This window comes from Oncorhynchus nerka, linkage group LG2 (assembly GCF_034236695.1).
Source record: "Oncorhynchus nerka isolate Pitt River linkage group LG2, Oner_Uvic_2.0, whole genome shotgun sequence".
Taxonomy (NCBI): Eukaryota; Metazoa; Chordata; class Actinopteri; order Salmoniformes; family Salmonidae; genus Oncorhynchus; species Oncorhynchus nerka.
In genome coordinates this window covers 65,977,721-65,998,582 of record NC_088397.1, presented here as the reverse complement: position 1 = coordinate 65,998,582, position 20,862 = coordinate 65,977,721, and the positions used below count along the sequence as shown (strand labels likewise).

General features: G+C 42.4%; 1 protein-coding gene and 1 long non-coding RNA gene across 2 annotated transcripts; one reads left to right on the top strand and one right to left on the bottom strand.

The window, feature by feature from the left end:
* The first annotated feature begins 2,517 nt into the window (after window positions 1-2,517).
* On the top strand, window positions 2,518-20,687 carry si:dkey-197j19.6 (actin nucleation-promoting factor WAS). The gene is made up of 10 exons (XM_029678082.2): window positions 2,518-2,738; window positions 4,508-4,645; window positions 17,813-17,899; window positions 18,618-18,705; window positions 18,919-19,033; window positions 19,176-19,218; window positions 19,548-19,701; window positions 19,870-20,102; window positions 20,209-20,299; window positions 20,423-20,687. Exons 1-10 carry the CDS (start codon window positions 2,640-2,642, stop codon window positions 20,473-20,475), a joined length of 1,101 nt encoding a protein of 366 aa, XP_029533942.2. The 5' UTR covers window positions 2,518-2,639; the 3' UTR covers window positions 20,476-20,687.
* LOC115140050 (uncharacterized) lies at window positions 18,734-19,578 on the bottom strand. The gene is made up of 2 exons (XR_003865190.2): window positions 19,538-19,578; window positions 18,734-18,976 (listed from the first exon to the last, which is right to left on the bottom strand). It is a non-coding gene; the product is annotated as an uncharacterized LOC115140050 (long non-coding RNA).
* Window positions 20,688-20,862: the final 175 nt, after the last annotated feature.

Sequence of the window (20,862 nt, the reverse complement as noted above, 5' to 3'; positions counted from 1 at the left end):
TGTTTTCCAATGCAAAGAAGGGCACCTAATGGTAATAAGATGGATGTTGTTTTCAGAAAGATGGATTGTTTTCCAATGCAAAGAAGGGCACCTAATGGTAGATGGATGTTGTTTTCCAATGCAAAGAAGGGCACCTAATGGTAGATGTTGTTTTCCAATGCAAAGAAGGGCACCTAATGGTAGATGGATGTTGTTTTCCAATGGATGTTGTTTTTTTCCAATGCAAAGAAGGGCACCTAATGGTAGATGGATGTTGTTTTCCAATGCAAAGAAGGGCACCTAATGGTAGAAAAGAAGGCACCTAATGGTAGATGGAATGTTGGTTTTCCAATGCAAAAAGATGGATGTTGTTTTCCAATGCAAAGAAGGGCACCTAATGGTAGATGGATGTTGTTTTCCAATGCAAAGAAGGGCACCTAATGGTAGATGGATGTTGTTTTCCAATGCAAAGAAGGGCACCTAATGGTAGACGGATGTTGTTTTTATGAATTACACTTTAGGTGATATATCAATACACCCAGTCACGACAAAGATACAAGCATCCTTCCTAACTCAGTTGCCGGGGAGGAATTTCAGGCCAATGGTGACTTTAAAACAATTACAGAGTTTAATGGCTGTGATAGGAGAAAAGGAAGACACAACAACATTGTAGTTACTGCACAATACTAACCTAATTGACAGAGTAAAAATAAGGAATCCTGTACAGAAAAATATTTCAAAACATGCATCAAGTTTGCAACAAGGTACTAAAGTAATACTGCAAAACATTTGGCAAAGCAATTCACTTTTTGTCCTTTATACAAAGTGCTGTGTTTGGGGCAAGTCCAGTACAATTACTGAGTACCACTCTCTATATTTGAAGTATAGTGCTGGCTGCATCATGTTCTAGGTATGCTTGTAATCATTAAGGACTGGGGAGTTTTTCAGGATAAAAAGAAACGTAATTTAGCGAAGCACTTGCATTATCCCAGGGAAAATCCTGGTTCGGTCTGCTTTCCACCAGACACTGGGAGATGAATTCACCTTTCAGCAGGACAATAACCTAAAACACAAGGCCAAATATGCACTGGAGTTGCTTACCAAGAAGACATTGGATGTTCCTAAGTGGCCGAGTTACAGTTTTGACTTAAATTTACTTGAAAATTACAGGAAGACCTGAAAATGGTTGTCTAGCAATGATCAATAACCAATTTGAAAGAGCTTGAAGAATTTAGAAAATAATCATATGGAAATGTTGCACAATCCCGGTGTGGAAAGCTCTTAATGACTTGCCCAGAAAGACTCACAGCTGTAATTGCTACCAAAGGTGCTTCTACAAAGTATTGACTTAGGGGTGTGAATAGTTATGTAAATTATAAATGTATTTATTTCATTTTCAATAAATTAGCAAAAAAAACAAATAACAAATGTTCACTTTGTCATTATGGAGTATTGTGTGTAGATGGGTGACAAAAATAATCAATTTTGAATTCAGACTAACATAACAAAATGTGGAATAAGTCAAGCGGTATGAATACTTTCTGAAGGCTCTGTAAATAAACAATTATAGTTGCAAGCCAAAGGCCATAGCTTTATTGTAAAATAAATATTGCCCTCTTGCCAGATTGATGAATATAGCCATAGCGAAACAGTGCAAATGTACTGTGAGCTCAAGAGTTAAGGTCATTATTTGAACCAATCATCACCAGGGCCAGGAGTTTTTCCTGATTACAAGTTTTTTCTGGACCTGGTCAGATCTTCTCGTCAGGAAAACTGTAGCCTCTTTTCATTGTTGTTGGTCAACATGTGTTTTTAATTGGACCCCTTCAAGATTGAGATGGCAGCAGTTTGTCCTCTGTTGGCAGTAATCAGAATGATGTGAGATTGGAGGCTTTTATCTCTCTCTTTTTCCTTTACTTGTTCTGTCACCAGCATATATGAGATTCCAGCTGTCAGACCAACCGACCACAGGCTGATCAATAATATCATTGCCTTTGTTTTGTGGACTCCCAGGTGGCGCAGCGGTCTAAGGCCCTGCATCTCAGTGCTAGAGGCGTCACTACAGACACCCTGGTTTGAATCCAGGCTGTATCACAACAAGCCGTGATTGGGAGTTCCGCAAGGCAGTGCACAATTGGCCCAGCATTGTCCGAGTTTGGCCGGTGTAGGCCGTCATTGTAAATAAGAATTTGTTCTTAACTGACTTGCCTGGTTAAATAAAAAAATACAATTTACTGGATCTATTTGAATTAAATCAATGTTTGTTTTTAAGGAAGTTTGGGTCAGCATGCATCATGTATGAAGATGTGGTGTCACATGGAGTACAACACCTTCACTCAGTACTTCCTCATGCAAATGTGTGTATCTGTTTAAGTGACTGATGTGTGTCAGTGAAAAACAGTACTATGCCTGTATATATTTTATCTGACATACGCATCAGTCACTCAAACACCATGCATACCCATACAGACATTTGCATGAGGATGTACTAAGTGAATGTACTGGACGGTAAGCGTAATCACATTTTGTGCACTGTAAATGTACTTGGACAGCTTGGATCTCTGACTGAGACTGCAGTGTGTGGTACATAGACAGAATTTGTCAGTGAATTGCTGATAAAAAGAGAGAGAGAGATAGAATAAAGAGAGAAGGAGTGAGGGATGGCGTGCAATGGGGGGTGTGGATGTCCAGTTTTCAGCAACCTCTTGACGGTCCGTGAGAATGCTTTGCTCTTCACTCTCCTGGGAGCCAAGTGTAAGGTCAGTTTAACCCCTAGAGGCATCTTTAACATTCTTCCTTCTTTCTCTCTTTGTTCACACTTTCTGTTGCTGGTTATCCCTCCGTATTTCTCCTCATTCTCTGATGTATCTGAGCTCTTGACGGCCAGTGAGGACTCACTCATTTCCCTGTTGTTCTCCTGTTGCCACATGTACACTTCACTAAGTATTTATTTGGACAGTGAAGCTAAAACGTTTAATTTGGCACTAGACTCCAGAATTTTGGATTTGAGATTAAATGTTTTATATGAAGCAACAGTACCAAATGTCACCTTTTCTTTGAGGATATTTTCTTACATATGTTTTATCGTTTAGAAATGAAAGCACTTGTATCTAGTCCCCCCCTTTGAGGGTATCATAATTGGACAAATTCACATATAGTGTATTAAAGTCAGTCAAACTTTTATTGTTTGGTCCCATATTCCAAGCACGCAATGACTACATAAGGCTTGTGACTCTACAAACTTGTTGGATGCATTTGCAGTTGTGTTTCGTATTATGTTGTGCCCAATGGAAACTAATGGTTAATAATGTATTTTGTGATTTTGGAATCACTTTTATTGTAAATAAGAATAGAATATGTTTTTGAACACTTGTACATTATTGTGGGTGCTAGCATGATTACATATAATCATGACTCATGAATAATGATGAGTGAAGAAGTTACAGAGGCATAAATATGATACCCCCCAAAAAATGCTAACCCCCATTATTGGTACTGGTGAGAGGTTAGCATGCATTTGGGTCATGATCTTTGTGCATCTTTCTCACTCATCATCCATTTTGACATTAGAGTATTTTGTGTAGAATTTTGACAAAAAAATGACAATTAAATACATTTTAATCCCACTTTGTAACACAACAAAGTGGTGGAATACTTTCTGAAGGAACTGTACATAAAGTGCATTAATTTCTCAATGTTAAAACAGATATTTATTCAAATGCCCTCAAAAAAAAGGTAACATTCTGAACTGTCACTTCAGAAAACATTTAATCTCAAATCGAAAAGGCTGTAGTATAGAGCCAAATTTAAAGTTTTAGCTTCATTGTCCAAATAAATACGTAGCGGATTGTATCCTTGGTTTTAAAAACTTTACAGACAAAATATTAGGATGAAATAAGTAACAAACAATAATATATAGTATCCAGTCAGGGATGGTGATGATCTTTGAAAGTCCTGAGGTACTTTCCAGTGTTATCAGTTCTAGTGAATCACATGTGAAGCCCTGCAGGTGAAAGGGCTGTGTGTGAGGGCAGAGGGGATCATTTGGTTGTGGTTGATACAAATGCCATCTATTTTGAATACCACGACCTAGTAGTAAATTACAAGTGTAAAATGTACAATCATATAGATTGTACATACAGGTCACCCTTGATACAAGTCAGTATTGGACTATCAAGGTCACTCTTGATACAAGTCAGTATTAGATGACGTAGAAACCGGCCACTAGGGGCAACAGTGAGCACTGCTACCTTCAAGTATTTTTTGGTTAAGCATCTGATTCCAAAGGTTGTAAATTCTAATCCAGCGATAGACAATTTGTTTGCGATTTTTCATGTATGCCTATCCCAAACCTTAACCCTTACCTCAACCATTTGGAGTTAATGCCTAACCTTAAGATTTCGGAGTTAATGCCTGAAATAACCGTCTAATTCTGTCGTGAGACTGTGAGAGCTAGTGTGTTAAATAGTGAACCTAATCTGTAACCGGTTACAAATTGTGAGTGTGTATATGTGTGTGTCCGTTTCAGGCAGTGGTCTCAGCAGTAGCCCAGGTGTATGTGTCCTTCCCTGGGCGTCAGGTGTGGAGGCATGAGGGCTCTGGGGTAGTGTGTCTGGTCGAAGACAGCTCACAACACTCCTACTTCCTGCGTGTGTACTGCGTCAAGGTCAGAGGAACCACCACCAAACGAGTCATAACACCTGCTTCACCAGACACTCAGACCTTCAGAGGAGTTACCTCTCTCTCTCTCTCTCTACTATTTACAGATTTTTTTTTTATCAGCAATCAGAATAGTATGAGACCATATAGTGTGCATAAATATCATATTTTATTTGTTATTATTTTTTTATGGCTGTTAAGTTGTCATGGCTGTTTTCATTGTGTCTCTGGTTTAAAACTAAAAGCAGGAAGTGCTTCTGACCTCTGGCAAGATGCCAGGTTGACCTGTTTATTCAGTCTCCATTGAGTAGGCCTCAATGGAATCTCTTTATCTCTCTCCGTGTGTGTGTGTGTGTGTGTGTGTGTCTTTACCAGTCACCGTGAGCGCACAGGTTCCTTAAAAAACAATAGGTTTTGTGTTAAAGGGTGTGTGCATGTGTTTTTGCTTTGTATATTACTGATGACTATTAACTGCATTTTATTTAAAAACAAAAACAAAGTTTTAAATGAGAAGTAGAAATAGGTCTGAAGCCGAAAAAAAAGGAAATTCACATGAGCACCAAAATTCCTACTCCACCCATGCTCTACCAAGGTTTTCCAGCACATAGCTTTGACCTACTACAGTAGCTATGTTAGTAATGTACTTCAAACTATGTGTATGCAGGTTGCTTAGAATTCAAACCTTCTTAAAAAGTCTAATTCATAATCTTAGAGGACATGCTTCCACAATAATGGGATTTGTACCGCGTACAAGGTAAAGTATTGGATTCTTCACATACCAGTATGACATTATCCGATTAAGCTACCTTTTCAAGATTTCTTTTCTGAAATGAAAGCGAGCTTTGCTTTTATACTTACAAGCCATTAGGCTTGGGCTGTTTTGGCTTGTAGTAATGTGGTGCATGCCTGTATTTCCTTAAACCTTTATTTTAGCAATACATAATCATAATAACATCCTTTTTTGGTCATTAGGCACCCAACATAACAGGTGGTGGTGACTTGGACACAGTAGCTCATGTATATAGAGCCTGTCTACATTCCTGATCTCTGTAACTGTTATCTTAACTGTGTAATATTAACATAAGCTCAGAACCACTGGTGTATCAAACATGGTCCTGTTTTATAAATTGCTGTGCTGATGAATGGACAGTCCATTACCTCTGTCAAAATAATATGTAGCTTAAAGTTATGTTTGTACTTGTATTTCTTTTTGCAATAATGACGGGGACGCAACAATAATACACATTTACAATTGGCCTATATCTCAAAAATAGTTACAGCAACATGATATATACAGTGTGAAGAAAAAGTATGTGAACCCTTTAGAATTGCCTGGATTTCTGCATAAATTGGCCATAAAATTTGATCTGATCTTCATCTAAGTCACAACAATAGACAAACACAGTCTGCTTGAACTGATAACACACAAACAATTATAATTGTTGATGTCTTGATGGTTGGAAAAAGTATGTGAACCCTTGGATTTAATAACAGTTTGACCCTTCTTTGACAGCAATAACCTCAACCAAACGTTTTCTTTAGTTGCGGATCAGACCTGCATAATAGTCAGGATGAATTTTGAACTATTCCTCTTTACAAAACTGTTTCAGTTCCACAATATTCTTGGGATGTATGGTGTGAATCGCTCTCTTGAGGTCATGCCACAGCATCTCAATCGGGTTGAGGTCAGGACTGACGACTGAGACACTCCAGAAGGAATATTTTCTTCTGTTCAAGCCATTCCATTGTTGATTTACTTGCCTTTTGGGTTGTTGTCCTGTTGCATCAGCTAACTTCTGTTGAGCTTCAATTGGCGGACAATAGCCTTACATTCTCCTGCAAAATGTCTTGATAAACTTGGGAATTCATTTTTCCGTCGATGATAGCAAGATGTCCAGACCCTGAGGCAGCAAAGCAGCCCCAAACCATGATGCTCCCTCCACCTGTGATGATGTTTTGATTTTGGTGTGCTGTGCCTTTTTTTCCACACATAGTGTTGTGTTTTCCTTCCAAACAACTCAACTTTAGTTTAATCTGTCCACAGAATATTTTGCCAGTAGCGCTGTGGCACATCCAGTTGCTCTTTTGCAAACTTCAGACGTACAGCAATGTTTTGGACAGCAGTGGCTTCTTTTGTGGTGTCCTCCCATGAACACCATTCTTGTTTAGTGTTTTACGTATTGTAGACTCGTCAACAGAGGCTTCCAGAGATTTCTGTAAATCTTTAGCTGACACTCTAGGATTCTTCTTAACCTCATTGAGATCTGCGCTGTGCTCTTGCAGTCCTCTTGGCAGGACGGCCACTCCTAGGGAGAGTAGCAACAGTAATGACATTTCTCCATTTATAGACAAATTTGTCTTACTGTGGACTTTCTTTTAGAGATACTTTTGTAACCCTTTCCAGCATTATCCAAGGGAACAATTCTTAATCTTAGGTCTTCTGAGATCTCTTTTGTTTGAGGCTTGGTTCACATCCGGCAATCCTTCCTGTGAATAGCAAACTCACGTTTTGCAAGTGTTTTTTATGGGGCAGGGCACTCTAACCAAAATCTCCAATCTTGTCTCATTGATTCAACTCCAAGTTAGCTGATTCCTGACTCCAATTAGCTTTTGGAGAAGTCATTAGCCTAGGGGTTCACATACTTTTTCCAACCTACACTGAATGTTTAAATGATTTATTCAATACAGACAAGAAAAATACAATAATTTGAGTGTTATTAGTTTAAGCACACTGAGTTTGTCTATTGTTGTGACTTAGATGAAGATCAGATCGAATTTTATGTAACATTTATGCAGAAATCCAGGTAATTCCGAAGGGTTCACATACCATTTCTTACCAATGTATACATACACTACTGGTCAAAAGTTTTCGAACACTTACTCATTCAAGGTTTTTTCTTTATTTTTAAAGTCACCTGGAATGCATTTAAATTAACAGGTGATTTTTCTTAAAAGTATATATATTTTTCTTTCCTTCTTAATGCGTTTGAGCCAGTCAGTTGTGTTGCGACAAGGAAGGTGGGGGTGGGTGGGGGTATACAGAAGATAGCCCTATTTGGTAGAAGACCAAATCTATATTATGGCAAGAACAGCTCAAATAAGCAAAGAAATGACAGTCCATCATTACTTTAAGACATAAAGGTCAGTCAATACAGAAAATGTCAATATCTTTTAAAGTTTCAACTGCAGTCGCAAAAACCATCAAATGCTATGATGAAACTGGCTCTCATGAGGACCACTATAAGAATAGAAGACCTAGAGTTACCGCTGCTGTAGAGGATACGTTCATTAGAGTTACCAGCCTCAGACATTTCAGCCCAAATAAATACTTCACACTGTTCAAGTAACAGACACATCTCAACATCAACTGTTCAGAGGAGACTGCGTGAATCAGGCCTTCATGGTCAAAATGCTGCAAAGAAACCACTACTAAAGGACACCAATAATAAGAAGCGACTTGCTTGGGCCAAGAAACACGAACAATGGACAATAGACCGGTGGAAATGGATGATCTCCGCATGTGTGGTTCTCACCATGAAGCATGGAGGAGGAGGTGTGATGGTGTGAGGTTGCATTGCTGGTGACACTGTCTGTGATTTATTTAGAATTTAAGGCACACTTAACCAGCATGGCTACCACATCATTCTGCAGCGATACGCCATCCCATCTGGTTTGCACTTAGAGGGACTATCATTTATTTTTCAACAAGACAATGACCCAACACACCTCCAGGCTGTGTAAGGGCTATTTGACCAAGAAGGAGAGTCATGGAGTGCTGCGTCAGATGGACTGGCCTGCACAATCACCAGACCTCAACCCAATTGAGATGGTGTGGGATGAGTTGGACCACAGAGTGAAGGAAAAACAGCCAACAAGTGCTCAGCATATGTGGAAACTCCTTCAAGACTGTTGGAAAAGCATTCCAGGTGAAGCTGGTTGAGAGAATGCCAAGAGTGTGCAAAGCTGTCATCAAGGCAAAGGGTGGCTACTTTGAAGAATCTAAAATATAAAATATATTTAGATTTGTTTAACACTTTTCTAGTTACTACATGATTCTATATGTGTTATTTCATAGTTGTGATGTCTTCACTATTATTTTACAAATAAAGAAAACCCTTGAATGAGTAGGTGTGTCCAAACTTTTGACTGGTACTGTAGCTACTGTAGTAGGTCAAAGCTGTGTGCAGGAAAACCTTGGTAGAGCATGGGTGAAATAGACATTGTTGTGCTCATGTGAATGTCCTTTATTGTTTGGCTTCAGAACAATGCCTACCTCTCACTTAAAATATTTTTGTTTTTAATTTCCATGTTTTTTTACACCGGTGCACCTTGTGTGCAAGGGATAATAAAAGGTCACTCTAAAATATGCAGTTTTGTCACACAACACAATGCCACAGATGTCTCAAGTTTTGAGGGAGTGTGCAATTGGCATGCTGACTGCAGGAATGTCCACCAGTGCTGTTGCCAGAGAATTGAATGTTAATTTCCCTAGCATAAGCTGCCTCCAACGTTGTTTTAGAGAATTTGATAGTACGTCCAACCGGCCTCACAACTGCAGACCACGTGTAACCACGCCAGTCCAGTACCACCACATCCAGCTTCTTCTCCTGTGGGATTGTCTGAGATCAGCCACCCAGAAAGCTGATGAAACTGTGGGTTTGCACAACCAAAGAATTTCTGCACAAACAGTCAGAAACTGTCTTAGGGAATCTTATCTGCATGCTCGTCGTCCTCGCCAGGGTATTGACCTGACTGCAGTCCTGCCTCGTAACCTACTTCAGTGGGAAAATGCTTACCTTCGATGGCCACTGGCACGCTGGAGAAGTGTGCTCTTCACAGGTGAATCGCGGTTTCAACTTTACCGGGCAGATGGCAGACAGAGTGTACGGTGTCATATGGGCAAGCGGTTCGCTGATATCAACATAGTGAACAGTGCCCCATGGTGCTGATATCAACATAGTGAACTGAGTGCCCCATGGTGGCGGTGGGATTATGGTATGGGCAGGTATAAACTATGGACAATGAACACATTTGCATTTTATCGATTTCAATTTGAATGCACAGAGATACCCAGATGAGATCCTGAGGCCCATTGTCGTGCAATTCATCCACCACCATCTCCTCATGTTCCAGCATGATAATGCACAGCCAGCCCCATGTCGCAAGGATTTGTACACAATTCCTGGAAGCTGAAAATTTCACTGCATACCCACCAGACATGTCACCCAGGTAGCCTAGCAGTTAAGAGTGTTGGGCCAGTAACCAAAAGGTTGCTGGGTCGAATCCCTGAGTCGGCAAGGTGAAAAAATCTGTCGTTCTGCCCTTGAGCAAGGTATTTAATCCCCAACAACAACCGGGTGCCAATGATGCTAATGTTGATTAATGCAGCCCCCCGCAACTCTCTGATTCAGAGGGTTTGGGTTAAATGCAGGAGACACATTAGGTTGAATGTGCTCAGTTGTACAACTGACTAGGTATCCCCTGTTATGACTTTCCCTCATGGGTGAGGATCAAAGAGAGCTCCCCCCTCTCTCCCACCAGAGAGGGAAGTTGGGCCGGTTGTGTGACTTAACGACCGGCCGTAAACTTTCTCTCTCTCTTGCCTTTGCAGGATTGAGACTGGAATGTCTGAGTGTTACAACAGAGAGAGACTTTGCAATACTTTAACATCAAAGATTGGACGTTGAAACAATATTTCTAACATAAATCATTTGGGAAATGGTTAGTGGGGCTCCAAACAATAATCATGTCAAATCAGTTGTTGTTTTATGATATCATTAAGGATGGTATAACTAAATACCTGCATCTCTGGAGGTGTACGCATTCAAGGGATTAGGTTTACATCCAAATGTTGTAAAACTTATATGATTAAATATGAAACTATTTGTGAAAAGACAGCCATATGTTTTTAGCCTTCCAAATGAGATAATTGACGTGAGCACAGACAGGACACCTCTTTTTTACAGAGTGCATAAAAGGACTGCTAACAAAATGTACATTAGACCAGTACGTTGCCAGGTTGCTACTGGCATGTAAAATGGTTTAAAACTACTAGACCAAAACATGCCGGGTTGCTGCCGGCGTGTAAAGTGATTGTAGCTGTACCCTGAATAATCAACCATTGAGACCAGTACATTGCCGGGTTGCTATTGGCGTGTAAAATGGTTTAAAACTAACAGACCAGAAAGCGGTGGCTACACGTTGAAATGGTTGCAATTTAAATACAGACCAGCGTGACCGACAGCGTGAGCTGAATGTTGCAAAATGGTAAGACCCTCTGAAATGCAACAGAGAAGAAGAAGACTAGACTAAGACACACATCTAGATGGCCGTGCTGTATTTCTGCACCCTGTCCGGCCATCTAGATGTGTGAAAGTTAGTGTATAAGCTAATGATCCATCATGTATGACATTCCTGGGAGTGTGTAAACTTACATTTTTTTATTACCATAGCATTTTTGTATGTTCTCTATTGTTATGTACTTGAAAATGTATCAATTGACCAATTCGGCACATTTGGGCAAACTCCTGGCAGACTAGATACAAAATATTGTGCAGTAATGTAATTCTTCACTGGATCAGTCTGAAACATTGCACACACACTGCTGCCATTTGGTGGCAAAAATCTAATACACCTAGACTCCATTCTGAAAGTATTGCCTTTCTCTTGCATTTCAAAGATTCTGAAAAATAATAATAATAGAAAATGAATGATTTTCTTTGTATTATCTTTTACCAGATCTAATGTGTTATATTCTCCTACATTCATTCACATTTACACAAACTTCAAAGTGTTTCCTTTCAAATTGTATCAAGAATATGCATATTATATGCATATAATATTGTCCCGTCCTGTCTGGTGTAAATAAAGTTTTCCTCGCTTTTCTATCTGTATATATTTCGTACATATTTTAATCTCACTTTCCAACTACAGGCTGAATATACTCTCCTGCAACCCGCATCACCCAATGTGGTACGGATCTGCTTTTTCTATACTTTAGAACCGGAACCCTCATCAGAAGCTAGCCAGCTAACTAGCTACTAGCTAGTAGCTAGCGGTCTTCAAAGCTAACTAGGACACCAGCGCGACATCAACCCAGAGCATATCAGACTGCTTTTTCTCTACCACATCTCCGGATTCCTACCGCAAGCTCTGAACTTTTACACCGGATCATCGCAACTAGCTAGCTGCAATCCGAGTGGCTACTCCTGGCTAACGTCTCTGTCCCAGAGCAAGCACCAGTTAGCCTTGAGCTAGCCTCGAGCTAAGCCCATCTCCCGACTAGCCGAAGAGGTCCAACAATACCTATTTTGCCAATTGGCCTGGACCCTCTACTGCCGACACGGAGCCCCGCCGATCCACCACGACTGGTCCGCCGACATAATCATCCGAGGTGGTTTCAACAGGCTTTTCCGCTGCGACGTCGCCAAAGATCCATCTGCTGGCCAAGGCCCGCGAGCTTTCTGAATCGCTGTGTCTCCAGCTCACCTAGCGTACTAGAGCACCTGTAGCATACTCCTGGGCTACAATTACCCGGGCCCACGACCGGTCTGTCGATGTCACCGCATGAAGAGGAATAAACAGACTCACCCCATCGCGACGTCCCCCAAAGGTTAACTCTCTAGCCCTCGCTATCTCCCTGCTTGCTAATTCGGCCTGCTAACGGCAAGCTTGTCAAGCTCCGGTCCGCTAACTGCTACCTTGTCTAGCCCGGGCCTACGAACTGTTAGCTTGTTAGCACAGGCCTGCTAAACGTCTGAACCACCGCGTCCCAATCACTCTCTGACCCCATTTACTTTCTATCTCTTTTTGATTTTTAATTTGTTTATACCTTCCGGAAACCTGCCTCACCCAATGTGATACGGAATCGCTATTACTTTTAATTTTATTTTTTATTTTTATGACACACTCAAGAACCTCCAGACGCTAACCAGCTAACTAGCTACAAGCTATTTAGTCATTGTTAGTTTTTTAAAAACCTGGATAACACTCGCCAGCCCAGCTTCCCTGCCCATCCACCGCTGCCCCCTGGACACTGATCTCTTGGCTACATAGCTGACGCACGCTGGACTGTCCATTAATCACGGTACTCCATTCTGCTTGTTTGTTTTACCTGTCGGCCCCGTTGCCTAGTCAACGCCATTTTACCTGCTGTTTGTTGTGCTAGCGGATTAGCCTCGCCTACTGTTTTTAGCTAGCTTTCCAAATTCAACACCTGTGATTACTGTATGCCTCGCTGTATGTCTCTCTCAGATGTCAATATGCCTTGTATACTGTTGTTCAGGTTAGTTATTATTGTTTTAGTTCACAATGGAGCCCCTAGATCCACTCTGCATACCCCTGTTACCTCCTTTGTCCCACCTCCCACACATGCGGTGACCTCACCCATTACAACCAGCATGTCCAGAGATACAACCTCTCTCATCATCACCCAGTGCCTGGGCTTACCTCCGCTGTACCCGCACCCCACCATACCCCTGTCTGCGCATTAAGCCCTGAATATATTCTACCATGCCCAGAAACCTGCTCCTCTTATCCTCTGCCCCCAACGCTCTAGGTGACCAGTTTTGATAGCCTTTAGCCGCACCCTCATACTACTCCTTCTCTGTTCCGCGGGTGATGTGGAGGTAAACCCAGGCCCTGCATGTCCCCAGGTACCCTCATTTGTTGACTTCTGTGATCGAACAAGCCTTGGTTTTATGCATGTCAACATCAGAAGCCTCCTCCCTAAGTTTGTTTTACTCACTGCTTTAGCACACTCTGCTAACCCTGATGTCCTTGCCGTGTCTGAATCCTGGCTCAGGAAGGCCACCAAAAATTCAGAGATTTCCATACCCAACTATAACATCTTCCGTCAAGATAGAACTGCCAAAGGGGGCGGAGTTGCAGTCTACTGCAGAGATAGCCTGCAAAGTAATGTCATACTTTCCAGGTCCATACCCAAACAGTTCGAACTACTAATTTTGAAAATTACTCTCTCCAGAAATAAGTCTCTCACTGTTGCCGCCTGCTACCGACCACCCTCAGCTCCCAGCTGTGCCCTGGACACCATTTGTGAATTGATCGCCCCCCATCTAGCTTCAGAGTTTGTTCTGTTAGGTGATCTAAACTGGGATATGCTTAACACCCGGCAGTCCTACAATGTAAGCTAGATGCCCTCAATCTCACTCAAATCATCAAGGAACCCACCAGGTACAACCCTAACTCTGTAAACAAGGGCACCCTCATAGACGTCATCCTGACCAACTGGCCCTCCAAATACACCTCTGCTGTCTTCAACCAGGATCTCAGCGATCACTGCCTCATTGCCTTGTATCCGCCACGGAGCCGCAGTCAAACGACCACCCCTCATCACTGTCAAACGCTCCCTAAAACACTTCTGTGAGCAGGCCTTTCTAATCGACCTGGCCCGGGTATCCTGGAAGGACATTGACCTCATCCCGTCAGTTGAGGATGCCTGGTCATTCTTTAAAAGTAACTTCCTCACCATTTTAGATAAGCATGCTCCGTTCAAAAAAAATGCAGAACCAAGAACAGATACAGCCCTTGGTTCACTCCAGACCTGACTGCCCTCGACCAGCACAAAAACATCCTGTGGCGGACTGCAATAGCATCGAATAGCCCCCGTGATATGCAACTGTTCAGGGAAGTCAGGAACCAATACACGCAGTCAGTCAGGAAAGCTAAGGCCAGCTTCTTCAGGCAGAAGTTTGCATCCTGTAGCTCCAACTCCAAAAAGTTCTGGGACACTGTGAAGTCCATGGAGAACAAGAGCACCTCCTCCCAGCTGCCCACTGCACTGAGGCTAGGTAACACGGTCTCCACCGATAAATCCATGATTATCGAAAACTTCAATAAGCACTTCTCAACGGCTGGCCATGCATATCCGCCTGGCTACTCCAACCTCGGCCAACAGCTCCGCCCCCCCGCAGCTCCTCGCCCGAGCCTCTCCAGGTTCTCCTTTACCCAAATCCAGATAGCAGATGTTCTGAAAGAGCTGCAAAACCTGGACCCGTACAAATCAGCTGGGCTTGACAATCTGGACCCTCTATTTCTGAAACTATCTGCCGCCATTGTCGCAACCCCTATTACCAGCCTGTTCAACCTCTCTTTCATATCGTCTGAGATCCCCAAGGATTGAAAGCTGCCGCAGTCATCCCCCTCTTCAAAGGGGGAGACACCCTGGACCCAAACTGCTATAGACCTATATCCATCCTGCCCTGCCTATCTAAGGTCTTGAAAGCCAAGTCAACAAACAGGTCACTGACCATCTCGAATCCCACCGTACCTTCTCCGCTGTGCAATCTGGTTTCCGAGCCGGTCACGGGTGCACCTCAGCCACACTCAAGGTACTAAACGATATCATAACCACCATCGATAAAAGACAGTACTGTGCAGCCGTCTTCATCGACCTCGCCAAGGCTTTCGACTCTGTCAATCACCATATTCTTATCGGCAGACTCAATAGCCTCGGTTTTTCGGATGACTGCCTTGCCTGGTTCACCAATTACTTTGCAGACAGAGTTCAGTGTGTCAAATCAGAGGGCATGCTGTCCGGTCCTCTGGCAGTCTCTATGGGGGTGCCACAGGGTTCAATTCTCGGGCCGACTCTTTTCTCTGTATATATCAATGATGTTGCTCTTGCTGCGGGCGATTCCCTGATCCACCTCTACGCAGACGACACCATTCTATATACTTTCGGCCCGTCATTGGACACTGTGCTATCTAACCTCCAAACGAGCTTACATTTTACATTTACATTTAAGTCATTTAGCAGACGCTCTTATCCAGAGCGACTTACAAATTGGATTCAATGCCATACAGCACTCCTTCCGTGGCCTCCAACTGCTCTTAAACGCGAGTAAAACCAAATGCATGCTTTTCAACCGATCGCTGCCTGCACCCGCATGCCCGACTAGCATCACCACCCTGGATGGTTCCGACCTTGAATATGTGGACATCTATAAGTACCTAGGTGTCTGGCTAGACTGCAAACTCTCCTTCCAGACTCACATCAAACATCTCCAATCGAAAATCAAATCAAGAGTCGGCTTTCTATTCCGCAACAAAGCCTCCTTCACTCACGCCGCCAAGCTTACCCTAGTAAAACTGACTATCCTACCGATCCTCGACTTCGGCGATGTCATCTACAAAATGGCTTCCAACACTCTACTCAGCAAACTGGATGCAGTCTATCACAGTGCCATCCGTTTTGTCACCAAAGCACCTTATACCACCCACCACTGTGACTTGTATGCTCTAGTCGGCTGGCCCTCGCTACATATTCATCGCCAGACCCACTGGCTCTAGGTCATCTACAAGTCCATGCTAGGTAAAGCTCCGCCTTATCTCAGTTCACTGGTCACGATGGCAACACCCATCCATAGCACGCGCTCCAGCAGGTGTATCTCACTGATCATCCCTAAAGCCAACACCTCATTTGGCCGCCTTTCGTTCCAGTACTCTGCTGCCTGTGACTGGAACGAACTGCAAAAATCGCTGAAGTTGGAGACTTTTATCTCGTTCACCAACTTCAAACATCAGCTATCCGAGCAGCTAACCGATCGCTGCAGCTGTACATAGTCTATTGGTAAATAGCCCACCCATTTTCACCTACCTCATTCCCATACTGTTTTTATACTGTTTTTTATTTATTTACTTTTCTGCTCTTTTGCACACCAATATCTCTACCTGTACATGACCATCTGATCATTTATCACTCCAGTGTTAATCTGCAAAATTGTATTATTCGCCTACCTCCTCATGCCTTTTGCACACATTGTATATAGACTGCCCATTTTTTCTACTGTGTTATTGACTTGTTAATTGTTTACTCCATGTGTAACTCTGTTTGTCTGTTCACACTGCTATGCTTTATCTTGGCCAGGTCGCAGTTGCAAATGAGAACTTGTTCTCAACTAGCCTACCTGGTTAAATAAAGGTGAAATAAAAAATAAAAAAAATAAAAAAATATCCTTGCTTCAGGACCTGAGCTACAGGCAGTTAGATTTGGGTATGTCATTTTAGGCGAAAATTGAAAAAATGGTACGATCCTTACTGTAGCTTGGTCTGTGCAATGCAAATTAATGTGATTAAGGCAGTTTCTCAAAGTTTGGTTGTTTTAAACTGAACGTAACTAACCTTACCTAGCTATGTTTTGTGTAAGAAAGTATGATATTGTGGCGCATGAACTGGCTATACACGTTAGCTAACATTACAGTCTTACGTTATCATAGCAGCCAAGGACGTTTGCTAGCTTATTTGTGCATATTTGTTTGTTCTCCAATTACACACAAGTGTCTAGCTAAGCAGTTTGCACATGATATAACTTCACCCTTATATGAAAACCTTACTTGAAAAAAAATGTAGCTTTCCTCACTTGTTGGTTAGCGAGCATGCCAATGTTCTAATCTGACTGGTATAGCTACATAACTAATCAAAATAAAACCACATTCATTGGCAAGCGTCTTTTACTTGCCTGTTTGCTTCGCTAGCTTTCAGCTGACTGGTGTTAGCTAGCTACAGAGGCTAGCTGCTGGACTTTGTACAAGCTAGCTAGGTAACGTTAGCTAGATAGCTACGTAGCTAATCAAAATATCTGCTTGTATTTATTGATTAACCTCAGCTTGAATACCACCATATAGCTAGCTATCTACAGTAGCCTAGATGTGTTTGCATATATCATTATTATGACTGGCAGCCTGACGCAAGCAACTGTGTTGTTGCCAACCGTGTTGTTGCCAAGCAACCGACACAGTGTTAAAACTTTGAGCTTTGGCAAAAAAAAAAATGGTTAGCATGGTCAGAAATGCTACAAAAAGGTAGCACAATGTTGTTTCTTAATGGACGGAAATGTACTTGTGAGATAAATTATCAGTTTAATAAAACTTTTGCACCTACAAATTTAGTCAATACAATTTTTTTAAAGTCTAATGGTCACTTTATGGATGCTATGGTCTCGTTTTAATCCGACATCTAGAATTTGAGCTAGGTAGCTGCAGAAAATACTATGAAAACTCATTTGCTAAAGACCCTGTTAAAAATCTGGTATGTGGTTCTTGGTAACAGCCCGGCGGCTCATGATGAGAGGTGGGGAGTGTGTCTTGTGTACCTCCAATCAACTTTATGTACACTTAATTATCTAATCTACTCTCTTTCTCCTTTAACCTACCAGAGATCTAAGTTGCTGTGGGAACAGGAGCTGTATGTTCCTTTTCGATACTCTGCACCCCACCCCTACTTCCACACCTTCCCTGCAAATGTAAGTGACATGCCCTGAAATCACATTTTAAGAGTTAAGTTATTCCCTTATCAAACAGAACTCCATAATTATGTTTCAATCCTGATGACCAAAGCAACAAATCTGCTCATGGAACAGCTTTTAAGGGCATATTAAATTAATTAATATTCTGCTATTAAATGGGTTAGGGTTAGAGTTGAAACAGGATTAGGATTAGAGTTGAAACAGGATGTGGACATGAAGCTAGGGTTAGGGTAATGTTTAGGGTTAGGGCTGAGCCTGGGGTAGACATGAAACTAGGGTTGAGCCGGTGTGGATATTAAGCTAGTGATAGGGTTGAGGGTTATGCTAGGATTAGGGCTATCCTAGGTTTGGGGTTAGGTTAATGTTTAGGGTTAGGGTTGAGCCTGGTATGGACACAAAGCTAGGGTTAGGGCTGAGGCTACGGTTGAGCCAGTGTGTGGATATTAAGCTAGTGATAGGGTTAGTGTTGAGACTAGGGTTAGGGTTATGCTAGGGTTGGGGTTAGGTTAATGGCTAGGGTTAGGGTTGAGCCAGGGTGTGGGGCTAGGGTTAGGGTTAGGCTTACAGGGTTATGTGAGTTCATTGGTTGGTTGGTTCTGTAACATGCTCATAATAGCACTGGCTCTAAAAAGGCTTTGGCTAATAGCATAGCTCTGAAAAGGTTATTGTTCTGGTCCTTGATGACCTCCCACACTGGCTGTGTGTGTTTGTTTAGGACTGCCAGGCGGGCCTGAACTTTGCAGATGAGGCAGAGGCAGAGAGGTTCTGTGCATCCGTGGAGAGACAGATCCAACAAGCCCCAGGTTTGGAAAGAAACACACACACTTCAGATTACATTTACATTATAATAAGCTCACTCAGTTTCAGACAAGCCAGTCCTCTTCTCTTTCTTACTCTCCCTTGTCTCCTCTTCTCCCATCTCTCTGTCTTTCTTTCACTCTATTTCTCCCATAATATTTTATATGTTGCTCTCTTTTGCTGAACCCCCCATCTTTTTCTCTCCCCCCCTCTCTCAGACAGAGCTAGTGGGCAGATGAACCATACTGGCAGTGTGGACTTCTCCTCAGGCTGTATCTGTGAACAGGAACAGAGACGATCTGAGATCAGCACTCCATCTCCATATGCGTCAGAGTGAGAAATATAGAAATATATATATACATAGTAATATAGCTCAGACAGACTCAGACAATTCACTATTATAGATATTTTATGATGCTGCATTAGAATGGAGTAAAAGACAAATGGCTGATTTAATCTTCTCTCTTCTCCACAGACAGGAGTCCCAGGTGAGAGTGGACCCAGAGCAAGGCCTCAGTGTGAGCACAAACCTGACACCACTGTTATTTTAACACATCCATAACACAACCATTATTATGTAGCTGTCGGATGAAAACCTCTTATCTCCAATTAACAATAACGAAATTCAGAAGGTATTTTGAACACATTTCATTGGTCCTAGAGTCATGAAATGTACAGAGTACATTGATGAGAGTAATTGCTTTTAATACAAGGTTTTGATCTGACAGCGTATTATGATCATCATAGAATAATTCATAAAATTCTAATTGCACATTTATATCTGTTATATCACAGTCATCAATGCTATTGTAATGTCACATGCATCATCATCCTCACCTGTGTGCAGACTAGAGAGCTGGACCCTGCTCTGAGGAAGCTGGTCAGGATGGAGAGACAAAATGAGGAGGATGTGACAGACAGACACACATCTAAAGTAATCTGCAGCCTCATCTACAGTCTGGGGGGCGTGGAGGCTGACAGCAGGGACATGAACAACAGAGGTAGGCCCCCTGCTGGCTAAGAGGGATCATCTTTTGCATTGCCTTGATTATTAGTTGAATCAGGTGTGTTAGTGCTAAGCTAGAACAAAAGCCTGTGCACCCACCCTGTGTGTCTCCAGAGCCAAGACTGAAGAACACAGGACAGAATTGTTTTGGTGTCTCTCATAGGTCCAGGCTCTAAGACCTTACCCAACAGAGCTACAGGGACCTCCACCTCCCTGGCCCTGAGGAAGGGGCCTCTGCCTCCTCTCCCGTCCCCCCTCACACGGAGTGTCAGCTCTCGAGATGTCTCCAAGAGCCCTGTCCCACCCTGGGTCCCCCAACCTCCCTCTATGCCCGCCCCCCCTCCCCCTGCAGGGGCACTCGCTGAGAGGATCAGAAAGACCATGAGCTTCAGACCGGTGAGAGAACATGACTGGGGCATGTCAATCAAAGTCATAGACTATGTCCAATGTATGGCGATGTGAGGTTGATACAATGGTGTGTGTGTGTGTGTGTGTGTGATAGGTGGGCTCACCCTCTGCTGTAGAGTCTGACCTGGTCCTGAGTGCACTGAGGGGGATATTCCAGAAACGCCAATACCTCCAGCATCATAAAGGTGGACCTATTGTATCTCTCTCTCCATCTCATCTCATCCACAGTCTGTGATGTCAGCTTACCCTGGGGTCGTCTCAAGTCAGGCCTGTTCTGCAGCTCATCATGTCTGTCTTCTCCTCCGCAGATGACACCACAAGCCAGTCAGAGATGGATTCTTACAGCGGGCAGTGGCTGTAGAGATAACAGGGTGAGAGGAGAAATATCCCCCTGCTTTCACAAGCATGTTGTTTCTCAAGCATGTTGTTATTTGAAGTCTTCACTTTTGTCTTTCATTTTGAATTAATTCACTGTTAAATAATTATGTATCATTGAAAAAAATGTTTTAGTGAAGAATACGATGCTCAATCAAGCCCTTTCTAAAAATAAAATCTGTAAAATCCTTCATCAAACTCTGACTAAACTTCCCTTGAATTGTGTGTGTGTGTGTGTGTGTGTGTGTGTGAGAAAGAGATATGAGTTTATGAATGATCTCAATCTTGCTGACCTCATCGCCACTCAACTCTTATTGGCACCCCTGATCTCATTGCCACACATACATTTGTATTTTAAAATATAATTAATTTA

Bases quoted from the DNA above. Each gene is read 5' to 3' on its own strand.
- si:dkey-197j19.6 (XM_029678082.2), top strand. From the start codon at position 2,640: ATGGCGTGCAATGGGGGGTGTGGATGTCCAGTTTTCAGCAACCTCTTG. The intron at 19,034-19,175 runs GTGAGAAATATA...TCTTCTCCACAG, and splicing joins CCATCTCCATATGCGTCAGA to ACAGGAGTCCCAGGTGAGAG. The intron at 20,103-20,208 runs GTGAGAGAACAT...TGTGTGTGATAG, and splicing joins AGACCATGAGCTTCAGACCG to GTGGGCTCACCCTCTGCTGT.